Source organism: Synchiropus splendidus, chromosome 7 (genome assembly GCF_027744825.2).
Source record: "Synchiropus splendidus isolate RoL2022-P1 chromosome 7, RoL_Sspl_1.0, whole genome shotgun sequence".
Taxonomy (NCBI): Eukaryota; Metazoa; Chordata; class Actinopteri; order Syngnathiformes; family Callionymidae; genus Synchiropus; species Synchiropus splendidus.
Genome location: NC_071340.1, coordinates 11,696,531 through 11,710,083, shown reverse-complemented (window position 1 = coordinate 11,710,083; position 13,553 = coordinate 11,696,531). Strand labels below are relative to the sequence as shown.

At 40.8% G+C, this 13,553-nt stretch overlaps 1 protein-coding gene across 7 annotated transcripts in view; it reads left to right on the top strand.

Moving 5' to 3' along the window:
• Window positions 1-13,553, top strand: part of grid2 (glutamate receptor, ionotropic, delta 2) — a 410,310-nt gene that overhangs the window by 297,274 nt on the left and 99,483 nt on the right. For all 7 annotated transcript variants that reach the window (XR_008415513.1, XM_053869669.1, XM_053869670.1 and 4 more), the window contains exon 11: window positions 4,594-4,906. Coding sequence is in view for 6 of the 7 variants with exons in the window: in XM_053869669.1 (XP_053725644.1) it covers window positions 4,594-4,906 (313 nt within the window). In the remaining variant the exon portion in view is untranslated. The remainder of the gene's footprint in view (window positions 1-4,593; window positions 4,907-13,553) is intronic.

Sequence of the window (13,553 nt, the reverse complement as noted above, 5' to 3'; positions counted from 1 at the left end):
CTCCAACACCACAGAGCTCTTTTTATTCAGATTTTTATCAGAGAGTAACAAAATGATGTGTAGAAAAATTGGGTTTTAGATGTCAAATATTTAAAAAAACTTTGCCTCAAAAGAACAACATAGTGAAAGCATGGCCAGAGTTAGCATTCTTACACATGAAGGTTCATCATTATTTAATGGTTAAACTTAATAACATCTTATAATCCTTGTAAAGTTTAATTTTGAAGAATGGTTTCCTGAAAACAGAACCAATACATTTACGTTTCGAACGTTGATAAGAGTCTTTGGAATCATAGCATCTGACTTTCAATGCCTTTGAACGAGTGATGCTAAAGGTGAGAAATATATGAGTAATACAGTTTTTATAAATCCTTCTATCCATTATTTTACACTTGTCGTTGATGGCAGCGGATGACACCTGAAGAAATACAAAGTCTCCCCAACATTTTTGTGTCCGCTGCATAGGCCTTACTACTCAGCATCCATTACAAGACTATGATCATCACAGCAAATGCAAAACGAACAAAAATAATGACGGAAAACGGAAGAATATCTCATATCTGACTTGAGCCCGACAGCCAAGGATTTGCTTTTCTCAGCTGGTGATTGTTCATGTGGGAACTATTATTTGCGCTGAAACTCATGATTGTATACTGCAGTCACGTTTCATGTCCATGTAATCCAACGAAAACATGGTCAGGTCTCGCACACATTGATCCGCGTCCAGCTCACGTTGGCCTTCAAAGTAAAGCTGTATTTCTGCAGCATGGGGTCTCCCACTCCCACAAATGTAAATTTAGCTGTAGTGCAGGGGTGATTCATTTATTTATTGATCAGCAGAAAAAAATAACAAAAGTCAAAGCTAGAGTTGGAGTGAGAAGAACTGTGATAATCACAGTAAAAATAGGATTTGGGCAGATCCAACCGTTTTTCACAGACCTCTCTTCTGGACAGGAGAGAGAGAAAAACGAGAGAGGGGGGATCATTGTGCAGGACTACACACTACTCAGGTGAAGAAATTGAGGGGAAAAAGCAACAGTGTAGACTGTGAAAAAAACATATTCCTCGTTCATTCCTCGCCCAATCGCAGAGGTCAACGGTGGCCTCAAGTGGACAAAATTAAGTCGGGAAAGGATAAATACTTGTCAAAATATTAAATAAAATGTTGATGTATAAACTCTAAGACAGCGGCAGATGAGCAAGGCTACAGCTGATGGCTTTTTTTTATCTACGACATCAAAGACCAGTGGATCACAAATGTGCTTACATCAGTCCCTTTGCAGTGAAGTGGAAACACCACCGAAATGTAACCAGCAGTTCCTTCATGCAACATTTTGCCAAAAAATGTCACTCAAATCTCTTCCTAACTTTGGCACATCGAACACAAATGATCAAACAGCCATCTTTGCAAACATTTATGATTGTTATATTTTTGCGAGTTAATAACAAAGGGTTTCTTAAGCTGCAAACTGCTTTTGTCAGATAGTTTAAGTAGCTCTCTCAGACTGTGACCTATCTTTGTTGCTGACTGTTGCTCATGTGAACTGTTCACATTCTAAACAGAGAGTATAACACAGAAAACTGGAAAAGCAGAGAGAAACAGAAATAGGAAAAGAGAAATAGGAACTGCTGAGAAACTGCTGGAGTGACATTTGACCACATTGTTTTGTTGATTCAGCAGGGTGGCAAACAACACGAAAAGTGAATTTAGATATAAATAAAGAAAAAGCCCAACTCCCGTCGCAGAGCATCCCTAAGCTATCTTTCATGTTTTCTTCCTTTTAGGAAATGTGATGCTGCCATTTAAAGCGGCCCTATTGTGCTTTTCCCTGTGTTATCCAAGATGTTAGCAAGATGACGCCTCACCTTAACACATACTGTATCATGAAAGAGTGATGTGCGTCCATATCTTAGTAATAAAAAAGAATAAGCCAGCCCACGACTCATCCGTTTACACATTCATTCAACTTGTGATTGTCATGAATCAGAAGGAGTGAGAACATTCCTTGAACCCACTCAAAGGATCATGTCATCGATGACACAAGGCACATAGTGTGAATCCATCTTGCTGCTGATGTGACTCAAGTGTGAAGTGTAAATGACGCTGAATATGAAAACACCAACCAACCCCTCTGGGATTAGTAAAACTGTGAACTCTATTTTGCCCACAACAAGAAGGTGGACTAACATATAAAATTTCCGGACATGAAGAGTGACAGCGCTCCACAAATCAATGTCTCTGTTGCGTGAGGTCATTTTGGGGTTTTGGGGCAGCTAGGAACTTGTCAAGACGGCAGCTGAGTCAGTTTTAAACAAAGTGGAATGGAGTCGCAGGCAAGGAGCATCTGCCATTTTTCAAGTCCTTCACACTATTTAAAGGAGCATGTTTTGAAAAAGGCAGATATTTAATAAACATTAGATGAATTTATTTATTTTAGTGGTGGGACTTTAGCTAGTTAATTACGATTAATTAAATAAACACAATTTAATTTTATTTTATTTTATTTTATTTTATTTAATGTAACAGTTTGCTCTCCAGACAACAGGGAACCTTTGTAAGTGCCGTAGTTCCTGGTCCACTGATCACACTGATGCACAAGACACGTGGCAGCTAGGATGATAACAACAACAACAAACATGGAGGAATCCCTGAACAAAAGCAAACAAAAGCATGTTTGCTTTTGTTCAGGGAGGTTTTTTTCGCTACACAATGGCCAGGGTTTCCACTACTCTGAATGTACTTGAAATTGAAATTCTTATACAAATATTTTCAAGGCATCAAAAGAGCTATAGTTTAAATAAGGTGATATAAAAACTTGAATATAGCCACCATCGTGATTTATTGTCAAACTGATCCAAAATAAACAATATTTTGTTGTTTAAATGTATGTATGGCTCCATCATTTGATTCAGTATTATACCAAATTCATTCAAATTGAAAAATGTGGCTCCTTGTGGCAAATATTCTTATACCATAAAATTGCGAATAATTGAGATTAATTTATCACAAATTCTCTTATTAACTAGATTTTTTTTATCGAATCCCACCCCTCATTTATTGATGATATTTGAATTTATTTATTATTATTTCATGCACTGCCTCACGACGAGTATGCGGGATGTGATAACTGAAGAAGGAAGGACGGGTTGATTGGCAAGAAATCGTCATTTAATCTGACAGACGAAATGCTTTGCATAATGCTCCGCAACCTAAAGCTTTAACCCCGCACTAATCAGATCACGGACTGGAGCGCTTCGCCTCCAGTTGGGTCTGAGATGTGATTGCTCTTCCACTTCAGGAATTACGGCTTTACATTCACACTCTGCAGAAATCATATGTGACACACAGACGTCGTGAGGGGCTTCGCCAGGGGCGGCCTCCACTTCAGCTCAGCCAGCTCCAACTAACACATCCAAAAGCAATTCCCAATCCTAAATTGCGGCATAAGGTTTCCACCTGTCTCCGCTCCGTGGGATGTACAGTCGGAAAAGCATTAGATTCCACTGCCATTTGCATTTGTATCTCCAGCCTGCATTAAAGCTCATGTTCTCTGGCTGCACTCCACATCCATGTCAAGGCTGTAAAAAGTGCCAGGCACCGCAACACACCAATAAGTAGACTCAAAGGATGAAAAAGCTACGACTAATTCAGTTTCCTCCATCAGTCAGCGAGCAAGGTTTGTCTTTTATAAATCCAATTACAGAAGATAATTGTTGCCTATAGCGGTCGCTGCAAGTTTAGCATCGGCTGACCGTCGCCGCCAACTCTGCTGTGATTACAGATTCAAAGAGATGCACGCATCTTTGTTTCCTCGACCTACAGGCAGACTGAAGGCTTTCTCTTCTTAATAATATGCGTTTTACGAGGATTGCTGCTCATTTGAACACTTTTCTCGCTCATTAGGTAGTGAAATTACATTTGTATCCCAGCCTCTTTCGCGGTGTGCCATTAGGAATTGTCGGATATGAGGCTTATAATCGGTGTATTGCAGTTACCGAGAAATTTATCCTTTATTGCCGCCGTCACTTTTTTTTCTATTATGAGATCATTATGAAAATCCAGTGAGGTATTAGGTGTGTAAGACAAGTAGCCGCAGTAACAAGTCGTCTGACTTTCAGCTGCAGACATGACAGTGAGGTGGTTGAACATGACCACTAGATGAACAGTGTCTGTCTGACTTGTGAGTCAAAGAAGCGGCTGAAATCTCAAACTGATTCTCATGTCAGTTTCTTCCATTTTTACTGTCCAAAATCTTTTGTTTGTTACGTACAGCAGAGTGACTCATTTTTAGGTGGTCATCTCATTAGCATGAACATGAATATTCAGACATTATTTGCCCTGAGAATGTAGTGAAAACTGAATATGTATGTGATATAAATGTGATAATGATCTTAGCTGGAGGCTGCGTGTAGGTGGGAGAAGATGCAGACTTTCTTTTGTATCTTGACCTTTAAAATAGAAATTAAATTAGTCAACCAGTACTTAAGATGCTTTGCCTCTTTATATATATATTTTTTTTCTGTCATTCGATCCCACTCTTTTCCTCACCGTCACATTTTCCCATGTTGATCTTTTTCCCTCCTTCCTTGCAGCGAGCTGACGTGGGACTCGCTGCCCTGACCATCACACCTGAGCGGGAGAGCGTTGTGGACTTCACCACACGCTACATGGATTATTCTGTGGGCGTTCTGCTGCGAAAGGCCGAGCGCACTGTCGACATGTTTGCCTGCCTGGCACCCTTCGACCTGTCGCTGTGGGCGTGCATCGCCGGCACTGTGCTCTTAGTTGGCATCCTGGTCTACCTGCTCAACTGGCTTAACCCACCCAGGCTGCCCATGGGCTCAGTGTCCTCCACAACTCTGTACAATTCCATGTGGTTTGTTTATGGCTCCTTCGTGCAACAAGGTAAGAATAGTCATTTGTGGGTATCACGCCTGTGCCATCCTCACTATACTTTCAGTTATACATACTTTTTTCACACAATCTGAATGAATGTATTATAATCTGAGATGAATTCTTCCCTGTTTACATGACGCTGAAAGATACTGTGTGACTCAGGTATGCGTGCTCTTGCGTTTGCATTAACCTGAGCCATTGTGACGGGCGCAGTCCTGTAAAAAAGAGCATGAATAGCCAGAGGAGTTGAAGGAAGATACCCTTCCACCAGCTCAATCCACTTGGAAACATAACACCATCCATAGCCGCACTACGCGTCCCGGCAAAGAATATTACAATATTCCACTTATTCATTCATTCATATTCAGTTATTCAGTATTTTGTTTAATACTTCCTTCTTGGGATGGACAATATGGACAAAAAAAGTTATCACGACAAATGTTTTATTATATTCCATGTGTTGGACACACTAGAGTCTCTCTTAAAACTGTTATTTGTGGAGTTTGATCGCCAACATCATTATTTGTTTATTTTTAAGTATAATAGTTAACAATGTGTAGAGATGAGAAATTCAATGTTTTGTGTCTCTCCTGCTCGTGTCTGACAGACTGCTCTGCTAGCTTTATTTAGAGGTTAAATTGAGCTGTCTGTCTACTGTTTGTAATGTTTCTTAACAGTTGACTTTAACTATGGACCAGTCTGGACACATTTCCTAGATGCTACTGATGAAATATTAGAAATAATGTCAATAAATGATCATTTAGTCATATAATATTCTCGAAATCGAAGTCAGTCCTTTGTCTTGTGTTATAAAAAACCTTTTCACAATTCTCTCTCCTAAAATGGTTAATATTAATATTTTGACCGCTTTAGAATTTGTTGATGGTCCCTAACTGATGCCGAGTTGTAGCATTAACGCTGCCTGTGAGAGTGTGTCCGCGATCAGTCAATCCTAATGGGGACACGGAGGAGGACTCCGCCGCCAACACCAGAGCGGAGGTCTGTCCAATATCCAACAATTTTCACCACAGTGTTTTTCCAAGGCGCCAGGAGACCCGCATGTCTTGTTATGAACCAATGCAGACGACCGCGTCACAGAACCTATGAGGACCACTCCATCTAATAAAATAAACAAGGATCCAGAGACTCAGAGTCGACCAGTGTCAAAGCTTCCCTGTACTAAAAATAAGTTTAAAAGTACGATCACATTCTCAAGTCACATAGACTAAACATGTGGCACAAAACTATCCCCCAACATGGAGAGATGATCAGATTTCACACTGACTCGACACCGATCAACGATTGGTATAAACCATCCCTCTCGATTCAAACAAGAACTTGGAATGAGCCAAAACAGGGCTTTTCTTTTTTTTGAAAGACGTGTTTAAATGCAGCATTTTCGGAGTGGTCCATTCAAACGCAGCAGTGAGAATCCAACAGGCTGGTTATAGCTGATGTTTTAAGTGCCGTATGTTGATGGGATAAATGATTCAGTGAAAAAAAAAAAAAACATGGTGTAATGTTGAAAGAAATCCAGAGAACCAATGCCAAAAATGTCATATTATGATAATCTGGTGGATGTCAGCTTTGACCTTTTTTTTGCACTTGAGCCCTGCGGTTGAATCTGACTAGAAGGAAGAGACGTTTTCCTCTGTCAGATTTGAGAGGTGCATAATGGCCTCATCCTGGTTATCTATGGTGAATCCAGTCGGGCTTACGTAAGAATATCAGAAAATTGACACCAGAGAGAAAGATTTACAATAAAGTCTGTCACTGCCGGAGCATGTCCAGGAGATTAAGGCCACGGCAAAATCCAATTGCACAAATGTCTATTGTGTTGCTGCTGAAATGTCAGCGGTTTAGTCTCCGTCGATCCAGACACCATGTGACCACCTGGTGGAAACAGTTGCTGCAAACATTGAGCTTCCTCTGCCCCTGACTGCACGTCTGCGGGAGCAACATTCATTACGTCGACGACTGGAGTTGTTTTTCCCTCACCGCACATCTGTGGAGCACTTGAGAGGCTGAATAAGAAACTGATGAGGAGTCCTCCATAATGGTGTTAATGATCATGGCGATTCATGCTAATTGCTGTTTGATTTTGCCAATTGTCTCTCATTTTTGAGCAAATTAGCTACAAATAAATCAATGGCGGGGAAAAAAAGTGGGTTGTAATGAGAGCTGCCAGTCAGATGGAACACGCTTTTATAGCAGGTGCCAGACTTGGGAGTGACGACGCGACAATCTGTTGGGGAAAAAACATCAGTGTGACCCGTAATGTTGGAGGTCATGTGAGCAAATCGTAATGAGGGACAAGAAAAAAAACGCCAGACCGCGAGGTGTTGAAAAGGTCAACTCCACCACAACTACTGCGCTTCCAGATTGATCGTGATGCAGATGAAGGGGCGACGACATGGCATGAAACATCAGAAGTGTGGTAGGGGGAGGTGCGGCTTTGCCATAGATTTATCTCACATGTTCCTCACATGGCTGCAAGTTTCAAGTTCAAAGAATGGATGGGTTAAAATAGTGTTCGGTAGCAGCAAGTGAAAGGGCTGTTCCCTCTGTATGTTTTAGTTGGAGAAATGACTTTTCTCACGTCTTGTCTTAAGCGCGTTTGCCGAGCTGAAGCGTTCAGGAAATACCAAAGCAATTGACCTAGTCTTGACGTTGAGTGCAAAACTTGAGGGGTTCAAGAGCATTAAAATGCAAGTCAAACATTTTCACTCTTTCTATTAGCGGTGAAGGCTGCTAGTGCTAAAATGGCATCATTTGTTTCAGATATTGGAGAATAATGGCTTCTATGCAGCGTTTGATAATTATACTATACACGTTTTTTTCTGTTTAAAATACCCTTTCCTTGGTCATTTGTGATTTTAAGCCGTAATGAGACTCGATTCAACTGAAATTTTACAAAGTACAGGTGTTAAATTTTGAAAATGACACTTACAATGGTTTATAACTCGTGCAAAAAATGCATAGATAACAATATGATAAAATAAATACAAAAAATACATACATAGAAAAGAAGCAATGGAGATATTACATTAACTTATAATTTCTACAAGATTGTGTTTCTTTGCTGAAAAAATGTTCTATTTGTGTGCAACCCAGTTTTCAGTCTTAATGCTTAATGTCCAACTTCGTCCATCAGGTCCATCAACCTTCAACCACTTCCTTGTAATAGCTTTTTTAGCAGCAAGCATCAAAATACATTTGTTGCACTTCTGAGTGCAAGAGTCCCAGCAAACATATCTGTGAGTCCTTAAGAACGTTACATTCTAATATCTCCTCAAGAATATTTAAAAGAATGTTTGTGTTTTAATACAGGTCCAAAATATACAAGAATGAGTAGAATTCATGTGTCCACATTTTCTCCAGCATTGTTGCAGTTTTCCTAGTTGTTTGCCTCTCAAATGTGATGTAATGAAAAATCTTCTTGCCAAATTCCCTCCATGTCCTTGAAGCTGCAGTGCTGCTGCACATATCAACTGCATTTTAATATTTGAGACCAGAATAATTTTAGTAGTTTAGTAGAATTTGTGTACTTCATCTGCATTACTGCAGAGAAGTGTCTCCTTCAGCATGGATGTTTTGGAAACAACACCACACACCTGAAATTGGCACATTGAAACAAAGTCTAGAAATGAGTAATCATATTTTGAAGCGACATTGTGTCGTTTAGGTATATTTGTTTTGGTAAAAGACTGTAATGACAAACTTCTCATCTCACATTTATTTGTTTATGAGGAAGGACCATGGCAAAACAACAAAAAATGTCATCACAGGTGGTAATACACAGTACACAACAGTGTTTTGTCATAACACTAGGGGGTTATGTGGATGTGACCGATTTTGTATTTTTTTAAAAAAGGCACCACTGGATCACCAAGAGATCAATAACATAATAACACAAACTTGATTAAATACTTGACCAAACCATTGTATAAAGGTGCCCTGTTGTGCATCTTTTCATTCAGGAATCAAAACACACATCTGACACCTCACAGAAGTCAGTCATGAATCCCGTGTTCCTTTGTGGGATACATGAAAGAGCTGTTGTGATGACAATTCTGGTTATGTAATGAGAACTGTAGAGCTCTCTTTAAAACAAAAGGTTTGTTTCAGCTCCTTTATTTGTTTTGTTTTTGTTTATAGTAAATTACTCAGGAATGGTTGAACTTCCTTTTTTTTCACACTTCGAGATACGTAAAAGTGATTCATCATCATTTCATATTGTTCACATCACTATCAAGATTTAAATTGACATGTTCACTCAAAATATATTCAAGTTTGGATAAGACTAAATGCGCAGTATCAGAAGTTTATTTCAGCCCCACATCAACCAAACTCTTTCATCTCATGGAAAGCTTTAGGGAACTTTATCACTTCCCATTACTCACAAAAATGTGCCTATCCTTTTCAAACAATGTTTCCATCACTGATCTCATGCTTCCATGCATTCTGTTCACCAATACAATATATCCACAGAGTGGGGCAAACGTTTATGACAACAGCAAACCTCAAAACAAACATGGCGCCTGTGTATTGCCAATGTACCTTTTGCACAAAAGTGGAAAACGGAGGCTGCGTTGTAGGAGGCTGGTCAGGCCGTTTAATAAATTGCGACTGGAGGCTGGAGAATTTACGACATTGTTACGGTATGTCTTCTTCGTGTCTCATTAGAGCTATGTATCGGGTAGTACCAGCAACACTGCCCCCACTGTGTCGCTGCTCCATTTGGCCCATATCCATGAGCTTTTTGGAAACATGCAGAAATACAGATGAAATGAATGCAGAGCGCGGACAGAAGCCGCCGTCCGGATCTGGATCTGTACGTAACGTTGAGCATAAACAGGCCTAGAAAGGAGCTTGTTTTCATTGCCCGAGCACTTATTCAGCTCTCCTTATCTGTCTTTCAAACATCAATAACACCTTCCCTTTGATCATAGACTCCGTTCCACCATGATTTCCTTATAATTTACCTTCAATCTTAATCATGTCCTTCACTTATTTCCTCTTGTTTATCACTTCTCTCTTTCTCTCCTCCACACCTCTCTTCTCCCTAATCAGCTCCTCAGTGTAGCCGACCAATTGGCTATCTGTTTACAACCTCATCTCTCCGTTTCGCGTGGGTGTGTGCCTGTGCCTGTGTGTGTGCGCGCAAACAAAGGATGGAGAGAGTGAGTAAGAGCTTTGCCTGCTCACTAAGGTCAGCAGAAGCACTAAAGGGGGCCGTCTACTCCATAAACTATGTCTAATTGGTCTCAAGGAGAGTGAGGGTGTCGGAGCAGAAAGGATGGAGGAAGGAACATCAGACATCGGGAGGAAATATTTATAGGACACATAACTCCTCTATTGAGTGGGCATCATCCAAATCTTGGCACGCAGCACATGCAACACTGACCCGTAATACAAACATAATTTCACGCAGGAAATCGAAGGGAAGCGTTGAGTTATCATTGGAAGCTTTATCAGGCAGTTATGTCGATGTGTAGACTTTTACAGCGGTGATTTTTTTCACTATTTGTCTGCTGAAACTCGGCTGAAAGCATTGGCACCTCCAAGCTGTGTGTATGTTACTGCACCCAACACCGTCTCTCCTCCACCCGTGACTGAACCTTCTGGCCTCCGTGACTCCACTTGAGCTGTCCCTCTCATATGTATACTCATTCCTAATGTATTTAAAGTCTGAGCATCACCATCTCCGTCTCTTCTAAGTTTACTTCTTGTTTTTGTGCCCAAGCTACTGCCTCTAAACCAGACACCATGGCACATCTCACGACTCTCCTATAAAGCTTCCCTTTCACTTTAGCTGCCACTGATCTGTCACCTCTGGTGATCTCTGTCCATTGCTCCGGATGATCCATCCCTTGACTTTCACTCCTTCCTCTCATTACAAATCACTACATCATCAGCAAACATCATCATTGGTGATGACCCCTCCCTACTTTATCAAACTTTGGTATAGAAAAATGGTATAAAAAAGTCTCTGTAAAAAACAGTGCAAATATCCAGCTTAAATGCTGTCGATTTAGTTTCAGAAAAAAATGTTTTCCTCTTATTCCCAGCTGGTTGAAATGAACAGATGGATTCAGAGATTGCACCATCCATGTGAAGCTTGAGCCATTTTTTTTTTGTTTATGTCATTTATTTTGTCATAATTTTATTTTATTTTTGGCACATCAGCTGCACTCCTTTTCCTGAACACATTTCTCTCATCTAAGATGTGAAAAATGGAAAAACCGACTTATCAGAAGTGGAATTCATGTAAAACCTGCACACATATTAATGTGTCACGTCTTTGAAGTTTTGGAAAAGATGGTAAAATGTTTCTTGAAGTGATTAATTATGTGCTACCGCCAAGGTTATCCCAATATTTTAGAGCATGAAGGATGAGAGCAGAGGCCTGGGATGAGCGATTACCGAGTCTGACTGTAGAGGGAGCACACAGAAAACCTGAGCAGCATATCGACGAACACAGACCTGGTCACCTGGAGGGAATGAACCCTCCGCTCATTTGCAGTCATGCACCCCATACTTTCACATTTGAGGCCACTCAGCAGGACGTTGACTTGAAGGTGTCTGCCGGATTGAGCGCACTAGTTGTGGGGTGCTGGGTCTGAAGAAAGTTTTCGGTCCTCAAGCAAAATGAAGATGTGAAGAAGTTTCCTTCAGTTCACTCAGCGTCAGCATGATCCTTAAAAAAATATCTGCTTTTGTCAATGTAATTTATCAAATTGGAATCTGACAGTCACCTTGCATGACCCACTTATCAGACCGAACAAGTCAACAAATGAGAAACCTTTGATTTTAAGGCAAATGCTGGTGGAGTGATAGGTTTAAAACCTTCTCTGATCAGCTGCTTTTGAGCATGAGCAGAGTGGAACACGTCAAGCGATTTCATAGCAAGTTCTCAAAAGAAGAGAGCTGATCACTTCAGCAGAAGGACGCATCAGCTGGAGCTTCTGTGCATGACTCATGTGTCTGTCTACCACACAGTGATGTTGGAAGCACATTCTCAGGGGTCAAATTGTGACAACATAGAACAAACAAATAGTCACCATATGACACCTGGGGATTTTCCTAAAGTTCTCCAAGTCCTCACTTGCCTTCAACTATTTCCTCCAGTAAAACTTTGGCCAACCACATCCAATCCACGTTTTTTGGAACAAGATTGTTTCTGCTTACCCCATCAATCTCACTCTGAATATCTTGAGCCACCAGAATGGATAGAAAGATCTGCATCCATCAGGACTCCCGGTTTAGTGGATGTATCTTCTGAACCGTTTTCTCAGCCCGAGAAAGATTTGTTCATTTGCAATGTGAGTTTGAGGAAGCACTGCTCACAGAAACAGCTTCTCCATTGGCCAGTCAGTTCACAGTGGCGTCCCAAACCGCTCTGGCCTGGGTTCTGGGACTGGGCTGGGTTAGGCATGAGTGTTGACCCGTGCATGTCCTTTGATGAAGTGAAATGGAAAAGCTAGCACACAGACTGTACCCTGGTACAACTGGTGCAATGGAAAAGGTCCATTAGTAGAGCTGCTCATGGTGGGGGTGAGGATGGGAGAGGCTGAGGCTCTCCAGAGGTCCACTATCTTCATCACTGTGTTTTGAGCGCTGAGTTCCATGTTGCCCTGGTGACTACTCAGTCTGAGCAATTTGTGGGCTTCTTCTCCATCTGTAAGTCATGTTGGTTGAAAACCTCTGCAAAGAAATGGTGGTAGCTGTTGAAGATGAGGTCTACAGTTATCTGGATATTAGGTCAACATGTGTGGACATTACATTTTGCCTTTCAGTGCCGTGGCACATTGCTTTTTTATAATGTCGATCGACCAGCCACTTCATGGGATACGTGATGCACCAACATTAGAGCCATTTCAGTGAGAAAGAAAGGCCAGTTTTCACTGCTGAAAGAGTAGAGTCACTCCAAAAAGGCTGATAGAGAAAGAAAAAGTTTGTAACCTGAACTCTGATAAACGCTCAAGTTGAGATGTAGAATTAATTGTCTGTGTCAATTTGTGTATTATATCATTATATTCTGTAGCTACTGTCTTTGCTCCATTAAAACTAGTTCATCGACAGTGGTTTTATCTGACTGCCAGGGACCGTTGCATGCAGCAGTTTCTAATTGGAGAAAAAGTAAGAACTGTAACTGTAAGAACCTGTCAACCTGGTTATCTGAGGTGCGATGGGACTCAGCTGCTGTTTAAACTTGCGAGTGACTCGGGTGATTAAGGAAGACGGTGACGTGTGTGGGTGGGAGAACACTGCTGTTTCACATTTTGGGTCTTGTTAAATATTATGAAAAGTTTTTTTTTTTTTTTTTTTTTTTTTTTTTTCAATATACTCATCCATGTTCTCGATTTTAGTGTTTTTGCAGTTGAACATGACCCCGGCTTGACTTGTACATTCCTCCTCTGAGTTTAAGGAGAAAAGTCACAAGTTTACTCCGAAAGTGGATCCTCAACATGCCAACCCTTGAAGACCCTTGTCTACCCACGTCCTCACCAGCAAGCTCTCACGCACCCTTTTAAATTGTTATTCAGCTCCTCCATGTTGTCTGCGTTTCGTGGAAAAACCTGCAGCTTGTTCTCGATCTTGTTGAATAAAAATTAAACAGTCAGCAGATGCTGCAGTATATAAAGAAACAAAC